The sequence below is a fragment of the Gadus morhua genome, chromosome 18, assembly GCF_902167405.1.
Source record: "Gadus morhua chromosome 18, gadMor3.0, whole genome shotgun sequence".
Taxonomy (NCBI): Eukaryota; Metazoa; Chordata; class Actinopteri; order Gadiformes; family Gadidae; genus Gadus; species Gadus morhua.
Window position 1 is genome coordinate 16,080,460 of NC_044065.1, and position 12,681 is coordinate 16,093,140.

At 46.0% G+C, this 12,681-nt stretch overlaps 2 protein-coding genes across 7 annotated transcripts in view; one reads left to right on the forward strand and one right to left on the reverse strand.

The window, feature by feature from the left end:
- The first annotated feature begins 24 nt into the window (after positions 1–24).
- tex47 (testis expressed 47) lies at positions 25–6,435 on the forward strand. Of its 3 annotated transcripts, XM_030340281.1 has the most exons (9): positions 926–1,298; positions 1,821–1,893; positions 2,675–2,778; positions 2,997–3,055; positions 3,543–3,621; positions 3,797–3,919; positions 4,164–4,311; positions 4,562–4,617; positions 4,777–6,435. In XM_030340281.1, exons 1-8 carry the CDS (start codon positions 1,140–1,142, stop codon positions 4,597–4,599), a joined length of 783 nt encoding a protein of 260 aa, XP_030196141.1. In that variant the 5' UTR covers positions 926–1,139; the 3' UTR covers positions 4,600–4,617; positions 4,777–6,435. The 3 variants fall into 3 exon arrangements, with proteins under 3 accessions (XP_030196142.1, XP_030196141.1, XP_030196139.1); XM_030340282.1 differs by lacking the exon at positions 926–1,298 and adding an exon at positions 25–270 and having other exon boundaries at positions 4,562–6,435; XM_030340279.1 differs by having other exon boundaries at positions 4,562–6,435.
- LOC115531160 (rho GTPase-activating protein 44) overlaps positions 5,123–12,681 on the reverse strand; it is a 61,626-nt gene continuing 54,067 nt past the window's right edge. For 3 of the 4 annotated variants that reach the window (XM_030340263.1, XM_030340262.1, XM_030340264.1), the window contains 3 exons: positions 12,282–12,397; positions 11,221–11,607; positions 5,123–8,936 (listed from right to left, as the gene is read on the reverse strand). In XM_030340263.1, the coding sequence (XP_030196123.1) occupies positions 8,776–8,936; positions 11,221–11,607; positions 12,282–12,397 (664 nt within the window). In that variant the 3' untranslated portion in view covers positions 5,123–8,775. Of the gene's footprint in view, positions 8,937–10,687; positions 10,741–11,220; positions 11,608–12,281; positions 12,398–12,681 lie in introns of all 4 variants that reach the window. The other variant, XM_030340265.1, reaches the window with a different exon arrangement.

Sequence of the window (12,681 nt, forward strand, 5' to 3'; positions counted from 1 at the left end):
TGACATACACGTTGCTTGAAGTCAAATGTGTGAGGCTTGTATTTTTTTTCTTTCAAGAAACGTTGATTTTACGTTGTAACGGACACCGTTGACTGCCTTTTTTGCCTTTTTGCGGGGGCTGGTTGCCTAGTTACTAATCGACTGACTCAAACACTGGCAGCCATGACTTCCAAACCGCTACGAAGTGATAAAAGTCCTTTAAAAGCCTGGAACTCGTCCGTTCCAGACAGACTTTCACTCTTTGAAGAATATTACAGGACAATGAGAAAGGTTTGTGGCGGTGGCCCTTGGTATTTTATGGGCAGAATTCATTGATATTATCATTTGCGTTTTAGAAAGACAATTGCATTGCAGATAAGGCCTCTGGCTAATGGGTCCATGATTCAGAAGGCTAATCCCATTAACAAGTTAAACCAATTAGAAAGACTACCAACATTTCAGTTTCCCTTAACATTACACCAGTGCACTGGAGGTGGATGGCAGGGATTTACACCGGAAATACTTCCAGTACAGAACGTGATCCGTTGTCATAGACACCTCTTTCTGGTTCCGATGACGAGCCTATCAAAGCGTCCCAGGAGAGCCGCAAGCCCTTCCTACAGTTTGATGTTGCAGTGGGCGTGCATAAGCCACAAACAGTTTGAGTACCGTATAATTGAGACCATATGAACATACACACACGCACACGTCAGTGACGTCACACACATACTCGCACACAAATTAATAAGCCTGCCTACAGAAAGCCACACACAAACATACAAATGCATAGATAGCACACATACAGACAGACACACGCACACACAAATGCGTAAGCCGGCATACAGACAGACACACACAGACTCATGTATAAGCACAGATACAGTAACACACAAACACACACACACACACAAATGCATAAGCAAGCACCGATTCAAACACACACACATACACACATTTACAGTACACACACGTTTACAAGCACACAGCACGCCCTCCACGACTGGCAGTGTCACGTGTGTGGGTCCAGGAGGTTTTTATTGCAATAGGGAGAACAATGGTTGCAGGTCTCCAGGATATAGGCTTCCATGGACCAAGCGTAAACAGTGACAGGAGCCTGGCTACCACCCACTCTGGCTGCACTCCTTCACCCGCTCACTGGGATGGAGAGACGCACGAGGAGGGCGGCCAGGCAGCCGGAGAGAAACTGTTTGCAAAATGTAGAGAAGGAGAAACAGGAGCCAGAGGAGGAGTTGCAGGGGACTAGTTTGTTTCATCAGTGTATGTCCCTCAGGAGGCTGACCCATTCAGAAGAAGATATGGTTCGTAAGATTTCTCACGTCAGGCGAAAGGTCCATTTCACCTGTTCGCTGACTAAAGCATATTTAGTGAATGGTGTGGTAAAGGTATTTGAATATTGTCAGATAAAAACATTGTTTTTTTTTCATTTGTAGTATTGCTTTATGTGGTAAATAGATCATGTTTTTGCAAATGTTTTTGTTGATGGAATGTGCCAACATTTGATGGTGTGAAATGGAACAAACAAAAAAAAAGAGCCTGTGTGTTTGTGTGTGTGTGTGTGTGTGTGTGTGTGTGTGTGTGTGTGTGTGTGTGTGTGTGTGTGTGTGTGTGTGTGTGTGTGTGTGTGTGTGTGTGTGTGTGTGTGTGCCCGCCCACGTGCATGCACCGGTCCGTGTGTGTGCATGTACGATTGTGGGGTCCGTCACCACCTTTGCCAGCTCCCAGCCTCAGCGACTCTATCCCTTCTATCCTCCGGTTCCCTTTGCTACCTTGTGGATGTGTTGGCGCCGCTCCTCCAAAAGCCTTCCTCTGTGTCTCCTCAGAAGTTCCTGTTACACCGGCTGATCGTCATCGCCGCCCTCCCGCAGAGCCTCGCTGACAGGCAGAAGCTGGGAGGTCAGCCAGTTCTGTTCAGAACCGCCGTCTAAAAGGCCCATCAGTCATCAATCCACTCTGCGTTATTTTTCTAACCAGGGGATGGATGTCTTCCAATGTATCACCTAAAGAGATCCCTTTCCCTCCACTAGCATCCTAGACCACAGCGTCGCTCGTCTGGCCGTGGACTATTTCACTTAATCAATCCTTAATCGTTGTCTTCGCCTGGAGGTTAACGTTACCGGGACGTGTACATGTCTGGTTTAATGTTTTGGGTTCGCTTGAACCGTAATCTTAATCTCTGATAAACATCAAGAATTCATGGAATGACAAATTTGCTCCTCATTTGATCCAACAAGGTCAAAAGCATTTTTGACCTTTTTACTTTTATATTGTGAATTATCACTGACTTATTAATGTGAGCTTTTAAAATGATTGAAGAGATATTGTACCTAGAGGTAACGATTCAGTTTGAGTAGCAGTCGGTACATGGGAGATATGGGATACTCTGACCGAAAGACATTTTTCCCCGGACCTTTGTCTGGAATGTTCTTTATTGCCTTCACACCTCCAACGCGTAAAACGTACAACTTGTAAGACCTGTGACACTCAAATTGTCCAATAAAACCAAAGGAAAGCCAGACAAAACGGCATTTCAAATCGAACGACATGTTATGTCGCACCAGCGGGAAAAGGTGTCCCTCCATCAAGATTTGTGTGGATCTTTTTATCTGCACGATACATTTTCTTTGCATTATTTCCCCCGTTATTCAGCACTAATTAAATTTCTCTCTCTGTGAAGCCCACTACGAGGAGCTGAACGTGCGACTGCAGAGGCAGTACCATGTGGAAGGCATCAGCGGCCTTCTGTTGATGTATCCCTCTTGCCTGCTCCACGTCATCGAGGTGAGCTCGCACCAAAACCTACAGAGGGCCTTCTGCATCTGAAGGCCATATCGATTAGTGGGGAGGGCCAAACGTATAGTGGTCATGGTTTCCAAAGATTCTAAAAGGTTTAGCCACCCAACCAATGTGTCCGCTGGGGGATCAAGATGTAGGGTTACATTAAGGTTAAACACTGCGACGGTACTCTAATCATGTCTCTTGTTTGTTCTTTCCTCTAGTCTTCCTCTGAGGTGTTGGTGTCTCTCCTGCAGAACCTTAAGGACCTACAAGAAGAGGGGTAAGGATCATTTCTTTTAATTGAGGCCAGTAACACATTATACTGGGTGATTTATGCAAGTCCATCTGTTTGATTCATCTTACAAACCCAGAATAAGAAAGGATATTAGCCTACAAAACTTGCATACATTGCAGATAATGAATAATTCATAATATTCATTATCATATAATATTCAAAACAATATTGATCATTCATAATCAATATTGCCTGTGATGGCGGTGATCCAGTATAATGTTTCCTATGCAATTTAACCAAATTCTGTGATTAAGTGATTGTAAAAACTAATTCAGGGAATAATAGGCTACTTAACTGGAAGTATAAGAATGTTTAGGAAATAGTGTAAAGGGTAGTTACGGCCAGACAAGCAACCCATTGGTCTACCTGGGTCGCCATGGTCACTATTGGAAAAACAAGTTCTGGGCCTGAATTTCTTCAATTATGGATGTGGAGCAATATGTGTTCAATGCTATCAATGCCCTCTCTCCAGCCGTCAGGTGGAAACTGCAAAGGTAGTTCTCATGTCACATGACCTGCCGAATAGACTCTTCCATCAGTGGAGCTACAAGGTTAGATTTGGGTCTTTTATATTTTCTCTTCTGCTAACTCCTGTCTTTATATGCAATTTCTAGCGTTTATTTAGAATACATAGATCGGTGGATGGATGGATGGATATTTACCTTGATGATTTGATGCGTGGTCTGACGTTTGACTTGATGTCATTGACTGACCGATGGGTTGAAGGTGCTGACGATGCAGACCCGGACCCTGGGAGAGGAGGCTGAAGGAGAGAGTACAGACGCCCTGGTTGACACAGTCCGCTCCATGATTCTGAAGCTAGGCACCCACCTCGAAATAGCCAGCGAGGTGCTTAATGCGTCTGCATTAATAAAACATAATAAAAACCTGAAGGCCAGCACCTTAGGCTAGGATATGTTTGATTAACATTTACGTCCATAAATGACTGACTTTAACTATCACCGTAATCTAAAACAATGAAATCTAAAACTATGTGTTTTTAAGGTCGGTCAAGGTCAAAAATGTATTAAAATACGAACACAAAACAACACATATAAGTGATCAACATATTCCTCCCGTTGGTTCTGTGTAGGCTCTCCCGGGCTCGGTCCTGGAGGAGGCTCCAGAGCTGGTGGTCCCTCAGGAGGTCTTGATCCGCCTGCTGGCCTGTCCAGAGCTGCTGAGCCCCCAGCAGTACCTGCAGACCTATCACTCTCCTCTCAACATCTGCATGGACTCTGGTAGGAGCACCCCCCCCCCCCCCCCCCCCTTCTGTATGCACTCATGGCATAATTCATATTTAATGTATAGGGAATATGAATATATGAAGATCAGTCAGACAAGCATGCAGACGCATAAACCTTGAATTATGATGATTAAGATCATCAATAATGATATGGATGATGTCTTAAGATTGTTGTGTGATAAGGTATAACCCAAATTAAGCAACTGTCAGGAAATAACTAAATATGGATATTTTCTGTTTACAAGGTCACGTTTTTGGAAGCAGCTGTGCAACCACCGTGTAACATGTTTGGTCTTTAAAGGTATGAATCCTCATGCATGTTACTTGTACCTCCTAAAACAAATCAGATGTTATCTCGCAGACGTAACTTCATTTTCTCCTCTGTGTCGTTATTGAATTTGTTATTTACGATCAATCCAGGGTGACACTGAGACAAATGTGGGTTGTGTACTTTCTACAGATGTATTATTGGGCCTGAAGAGTTGCACCTGGTATGCAATGTGAGTTTGCTGTGGTAGTACCAATAGAGGGCGGTATTCTGTCAGAGATAGCTTCTAGGTGGCCTTTTATATTGTCTGTTCCAAAGTGGATTTGCTGTTATCTTGTCAGTGTTTATATTTTAGTATATAGTAGTACACTTGTGATTTACGAGACGCTTTTACCCAAACTGACTAACAGTGAATATATAGGTAGGTTTTATTTCATGCAGTCACTCAGTGTGATATGCTCTGCCGCCTTGTTTAAATGTCGTCCCTCACGCCCAATGAATGCGTCTACAAGCAACTCAGACCAAACCACAGACGATGTATATAGAAAAAACATTTTAATAGGTTGAACATTCTAATGAGGCTTCTTTTTTTGATCGTACAGTACACTGTGTTCCACGTATAATTTGTCATATTCAAGCAAACCATCTCTACTCGTCAAAACGAGTCCAGAGTTTGACACAAAGGGCTAAAATGTTCCTTCAATCCGTAGTTTATTTCCTTTTTCTTATTTTGGCCCCAGTGAGATGGTAGAAATAAACAGTAAGAAAATAACCTGTGATGATAGAACCAGGAGACAGTCCAGCAAACAAATTCACGACGCCGTTTACAGAAAACATGGTCTTTAGTTCGTGTTTGTTTGTTGCTTATCAACCGATAAGTACTCGTAATGGCCTGCAGCTCGGGAAGGAATACGATTTTCATTAGATAGCAACGTACAGCATTTACAGAACTTTCTGGTGTTCGGTGAAAATGTAAACTGATCGTACATACGAAGATACTAGTCGAGCTTTGCTCAGCATTCTGCAAATTCTCACAGACGGGGAGTAAAAGATGGCGTTTCCCATGGAAACTGCAGTGTGCATGGATCAGCTCAGGGGAGCACAGAATTATGGGCTGAATTTTGCACGGGTTTTTGTTTGTCTCGTTTAAAATAAATACAAGCACACGTACATACTGGGCGCAAGAATGAGACATGTTTGATAGGCATGGTCAAAAGGCATGCTGCTGTTTTGTACAAAGAGGACAATGTCTAACCCAAACGTTTCCCAGATTGTGCCACAACACAGTTTTATCAAATATCCCTCTCCACATTTGAAACGTAAAAACTACACTGACAAAACACAACATCCCCATGACAACCACTTATGGGGTGAACTTTTATTTTTTACCCATGTCCACAGTACATTCCACCTATTCAATAAATAGCCTTTGATTTATTTTTTGTTTTCATCTTTAAAAGGGCATGCTTTAAAAAAATTACAATACAGGAAAATGTTTCTGGATCTGGTGAATGCCGATCTCTGTTTAACAGAATGACTGCTCGTAAAGTTGGGTCAAGTGAATATTTACAGGCCTAAATAGTAATCCTCTTTTGTACTGGATAACAAACAGCACAATACAGTTTTACAAAAGAGACCCAGGCTTTTAACAATGACTCGTTTCCATCATTGAAGGCTCCAAACTTCAACGTCTGGAAACAGTCACTGTTTTGAAGGACTATTTCACCAGGGAATTGTTTTACCTATATTCATAAAAGAAAATGTCTGCAAATAAAATTGTATAAAATATATTTAGTCAAATCCCTTCAAATGTTTGGGTGGACAACGTAATTGCTGTCAGTTGTGAATGAATACAAATAAAAGATTCTGCAATTTGAAATTTGTTCTAAACTGGTTGATGATTTTGCTCTACGCTGAATAATACTTTTTTTTCTATTGTGAGTCGGTGAAGTAGATCTTAATCTTGCTATCTATATCAGTGCCATACCCTATTATAATTGCTTCTGATAAATGTACAGTATTGTAGAATGTTTATCTGAAAGCTTGTGCTGAGACCAAAAAAAAGCTAAATGTGTCAAATTCAGGTTTCCATAGTATATACTATACATGTATATATATATATATATATATATATATATATATATATATATATATATCCCTCTCCTCTAAGTATTTACATTTATGTACAGAGGAAATCGTATGAACAAGAGTCCTGTGAATCATGTCCAAGACAGAACGATACATCAGCCCTGCAGCTTTGAGGCAACAAGAAGGGCTTCGAAACGGTCTACGCGGTCAGCGCACACACCAGAAACACGTTAACGTGCCGTCCATCTGGATCAGACAGGTCCGACGTAAGGCAGACAACCACCACACACAGCGGCTGCTGCAGGAAAACATGGTTACCTCTATGAACGATCTTCATATTTTGACTTTAAATTAAGGTTTCAGTGCACGTTACATCCACTGAGAATTTCACCGAAGCATACGTTTTCGAAATCATGGCCAGTTCTCTGAATCCTCTTTAATGATAACCTTTCAGGGAGTATAAAGGTTGCGACGTCACCGCGGTGACATTCCCCGTCTCTGTATCTGCGAACGTCAGTTAGTTGATTTGGTCTTGCTTGGTGGTTAATCAACGACAACGACCAAGTATAAACTATTCAAAATATATCTGTATAAATACTCTCAGCAAAATAAACACTTGTACACTTTCCTGATCAAACGTTGTTCCCTAGAGTTTCCTATTAACCGTCAACAGGAGAAGGATTTCCACACTGCATTGCACTAGTAGAGTTGCCGACCCATCTTCCGTTTGTAAGCTGTACCATGGGCCAGAGGGGCCCTCCAGAGAACGGGGGCCGCTTCTTTAGACAAGCATCAAAACTAAAGACAGGAGAGACGCCTCTGTCCGGCCGCTTCCAGTTCCAGTCAAGCCTCTGTAAATTCATGTCTCTTATTAGTGACTGTGTTTTATATACTTCATGCAGACATGGTTCCAGTGTGACTTCCAAACGAGGCACCGAATATTTGGATTCTTCTGCAGATCAAAGCCCGGTTCTCCGCTTCCCGTATACAGTTCAATACATTCTGTGTATGTGAAGGGGTGGTTAATCGCTATGGCTCTACTGTAGGCCTACTTAAAAAATATGATTTGATTGCTATTACTGTCCATAGTAATCATATCACGTCCTCTGAAAATGTCCCTTATAAATAAATATTCAGTGACTGATAACCTGATTGACTACGATGGAAACACCTACAGAACATCAGTGAAAGTTTAGGCGTTCAAGCTCTCTGCGGCCGGGTCATAGTTCCTTATTACGCTCAAAAACATGCATTCCCCATTTATGTTTTACGACACCAACTGTGCAAACATAGAGTACAGATAGAAAACACGTCACGCAGACACACACACACACACGCACACACACAGACACAGACACGTCTAAATACGACACTCACACGAACACGCGCGCGCACACACACACACTTTCCAAGACACCGTAGCACACGGGCATCGCTCACAGTTAAAGGCTCAGGCGCTACTGGCGTTTGGACTGAACCGTTTCGTCTCCCAGAACCCTTCCCACTTCGAGAATCCACGACGAGGGGACGGACGGACGGACGGACGGAGGGGGAGAGAGGGGGGGTCTACAGATGGCTTGAAAGATGGCGGTTAATCTCGAATAAACGCGAGACAAGAGCCCACCATTTGGAATGACAGATGTACACGACAATAGGCGGTTCTTCCCTCCACACAAAGCAAACCTTAGTTCTGCCTGTTTTTCGGTGTTACAGATGCATGCGGTTGAAGGCAAATGTATTGTATGAGAATCAAATAAGGCAAAAATAAAACGGCAGAAAATAACTTCAATTAAATCAAAAATAAACACTGAATAAAACCAAGGATCCAGTAGAAGCACAACACAGAGGTTGTGGTAAAATTCCCTTCGTGCAAATGTCTGAACTTATAAAAATCCCGGATACAGTGAATGAGAATGGCAGTTTTTCTATGGGATTGAATCGATGATGTTTTCTCCCAGCCACTCATAGCCCTGTGTGCTTTAGCCGGGACGAAGGGGGCCCTACGTTGGAACGTTGTGGACGAGGGGTCAGGGAGGGTGTTTCGCGTGCCGCGCTAGCAGTGTGTGGTTGTGATCGTGGTGGTGGGCGGGGCAGCCTGTGACGTCATAGCACTGTGCTCTCTGTCTCCTCCTCCTCCGACTCGGCCTTGCTGCAGGTGGTCTGGACGATGGCGATGGAGTTCCTGTAGGGGGCGATGAGGGGCTCATCAAAAATACCGTCCAGCTCCACGTTAATGATGGGGATATCCAGGTTGCAAAAAGAATCTGGGCCGGGCGGACACAGGAGAAAAACAAAATCAAAGAAGAAAGAAAGGGAGAGAGAGAGAGAGAGAGAGAGAGAGAGAGAGAGAGAGAGAGAGAGAGAGAGAGAGAGAGAGAGAGAGAGAGAGAGAGAGAGAGAGAGAGAAATGGCATTAGTACATGAATAAACATAACACATTCATGTTTAACACTGTTCGTGTTCTGCCTCGGAACACAACCCAATCTAAACTCCACGGCGATGCACAGGCAAGTCATCAGGACACAGGTCAGCAGACCGGGATGCCGGTGCAGTGCCCTGCTCGTGTATTAAGTGACCCGGACGTCCCCTGCGGTCATCATACATCAGCAGGCGTGCCTCCTGGATCTGACCATGGGGACAATGGTGACATCCAGGGATCAGGACCGGCGGTGTGTGGGGGGGGGGGGGTACGGGACACACACAGCCCGAGGAAGAGCGGTGTGGTAGGGGGGTGGGGGGTGGGGGGGGGGGGGGGGGGGGGGGCGGGGGGTGCCAAGAGGGAGTGGGGTGGAAAGAACCGGAGTGAGGCTGTTTGATAAACAGAAGGTCAATCTGAGGGGAGGTGCTTTGTTCGGGGGTCCAGGGGTGACGGGGGAACGTGGTCGCACAGCAGGGCGCTCCGGACGGCCAATGAGAGCCATGCATCGCGTCGGCCACCATGCAGACGGGAGCGGCAGGGTGCGTTAGTGGAGTGGCGGGGGGAGGCCGTTATATATAGATCCATACATCGCCCTGCATGTACACAGCTATATACAACAAGGTGTGGCCGGAGGGGGGGGGGTTGCTCAAAGGTGCGTCGACGATGGATCAGCTTCTGTCTATGCTCCCTTTATAGTGGGGAGGAAACGGGCCCCCGGCCGCTGTCAGTGGAGATCACTGAGCCCCCGGAGAGCTGAGAGAGATCTCAGAGGGAGGCGCCGTGATCCACATTAACTGCTTTGCGTCTCTGACCAATGGTCTTTTGGAACAAGAATTGACCAAAGTTGTTGTCTTTAAAAGGGAAACCAAAACACCTGTTTGGGCAAGTCCCCGCCCATAGACACATTTTGGAAAAAGCACGTTCTCCCTGCCCATGTTCTTTTATTTAGGGGCGAGGAGAGTGTCTAAATTGCTGTTTTGGGTTCGGCTGTCAACCCTCTCTACAATCTGATTTGGGGTGGGGGTAGACCGAATGCTTGATAGACGATACCTGGTAACCAAAAACAGCAAATAACTCATGCATTAGCATGCCTTCTATCCTTAGAGGGTCATTTGAGCCTTGGATTTTGTATTCAAGTGGAGATTTGGACCAGCGACTACATCACTTTTCATCCAAATGAAGTTGCTTCAGGGTTTTGGATTCCTTTAACAATAGGAAACGTGTTAGACATGTCGCCCTTGTTCTGGAGCAGTTAGAATAATGATCCAAAGTCTTTCTTTAAGCAATCGCAAACTAGTTTGGAGTGTGCTGGCCAGCCACATTTAGTCAGATGGAGATGGATGGATGCCATGTATGCATGTGTGTACATGTGCATGTGTTGGTATGGGTGTTTGTATGTGTATTTATGTGTATATACATGTATCTGTATCTCTGTATCTGTGTGTGCGTGTGTGTGTGTGTGTGTGTGTGTGTGTATGCGCATGTGTTTGCGTGTGTGTGTGCGCGTGTGTTTTGTCACTATGGTTGCGGGGAGCAGGGTAGGACAAGGTGAAGGGCAAAGGGGTGAGGCTTCACATAATGCCGTCTCCTGCTTACCCTAAAAGTCCCTCTCACACACAGACTCACACTGAACCTCTGGCCTCAAACCGCTGGAGACGGAGAAATAACCAGCAGAACAGCGGAGGAAGAAGTAGAAGGAGAAGGAGAAGAGGATGAGAGGTAGAGAGAGTTAGAACCGGGGGTGCCGTACAGGGACACACAACCCTGGTGGATGCCCGTCCCAGCTCAACACAACCGGACACGGCAAGCCTCGGGGTCGTTCTGTAGGCTTTGGTGTTATTCGTATACCCTTTGGTCTGCGACTAATCTTGTTCAGAATAAGGTTGATAAAGAAACAGAAGTATAAAAAAGTATTAAAAGGTATGTAACACGATAATCCTCAGACGTTGTATAGCTTTCGGAATCGTTCTGGAGTCCACCTGGTTGTATACAACATTTCTTACCATAAAGAGCAACTCCAAATACATCCAAACACATCCAAACCCTTCGTACTGTGTGTTTAATAATAACAGTGTCAGCCTGACCCTCCACTCTGACCTGCAGCGTGGTCGACCAGCCGGGGGGCTTACCTGTGGACATGCTCTCCCCAGGGGACAGCCCGTCCAGCAGGCCGGGGGAGGGCTCCAGGGGCTGGGGGCTTGAGCCCGGGGTGCTGGGCGGCTGGGGCGGGGGCAGGTTGGGCCTCGACCGCGGGGGCTTGGGGGTGGGCCGGGCCTTGGTCAGGGTGCCCCCCAGCGAGGGGGGCGAGGGCAGCGACTGGGAGGTGACGGAGCTCTGGAAGTGCCCCGGGGTGGCGATGGTGGCGTAGCCCTGGGGGTAGCTGAAGCTGTAGGGCGAGGGCGTGCTGGGGGGGGTGGGGGACAGGCTGACTGGGGAGGGCTGGCCCGTGGACTGGTCGGACATGGCCCCCGACTGGCAGTAGGGCACTTTGGGGGGGATGGGGGCCAGCTTCCTCGCTGGAGGGGTAGAGAGTAGATAGAGGAACGTTAATCACACACACACACACACACACACACACACACACACACACACACACACACGACTCAAATAGCACACATTCACTCGTACAAAGACAAGACTCAAATAGCACTCATAGACAAACACATACAGACACACACACACACACATACACACACACACACACACACACGCACACACACACACACACGACTCAAATAGCACACATTCACTCGTACAAAGACACACTAAAACCCACACACACACACACACAAAACAAGCATTAAACTGCTAGTAATTGGATAAAAAGTCTCCACTATGTTTACTTGTACGCTTTTGCTATGCACATAAATTTGTTTATTAATCTTCTCTAGTAAAAGCGATACCGTCTTACTTTATTTATCCCGAGGGAAATTATTGTGCAGCAGTTGCACTACAAAGTACGTTAAAGAGCAAATACATACCGCGCAAATATGCACGTAAAGAATTAAATTTAATAAAAAAACAGTAAAACAGTAAAACAGTTTTAGACTTTTACTGTTTTACTGAGTAAAACAGTAAAAGTCCTTTATGCTTTGCGCTCGAAGCCCTTGGCCGGAACCACAAGCCGTGCGGGAGGGGGTGTTTGGTTCCTCCGCTCCAGAGCTCCACCTGCCCCCCTCCGCCCGCTCACCTCTCCTGACGGTGCAGGGGCTGTGCTCCGCGTGGCTCAGCTGCCCCACCGAGCCCGCCGGGCCCTGCATGCCCTTCTGGCCAATCACGGGAGAGAGCTCCTTGTTCTTCAACGTGCTAATGGGTGGGTGGGGGGGAGATCGGGGGGGGGGGGAATGGGTGGAGGAGGAGAAAAACCCACATGAGCCACACAGCGAAGGAGTCCTTCTTATCACACTGCTTGTTTATCTCATCCGCTGTGGGTGGTTCTGTGTTTGCTACCCAGGGCCGGACCACAGCGTCAGAGCCCCCGGAACGTGAAGCCTGGCGGAGACAAACATCTGGGCTGATATTGCGGCAGTGCAGCAGAAGCAGATTGAAAATCCCAAGTCAAACCCTTGCGGTTTAATGGAGTCTGTGTG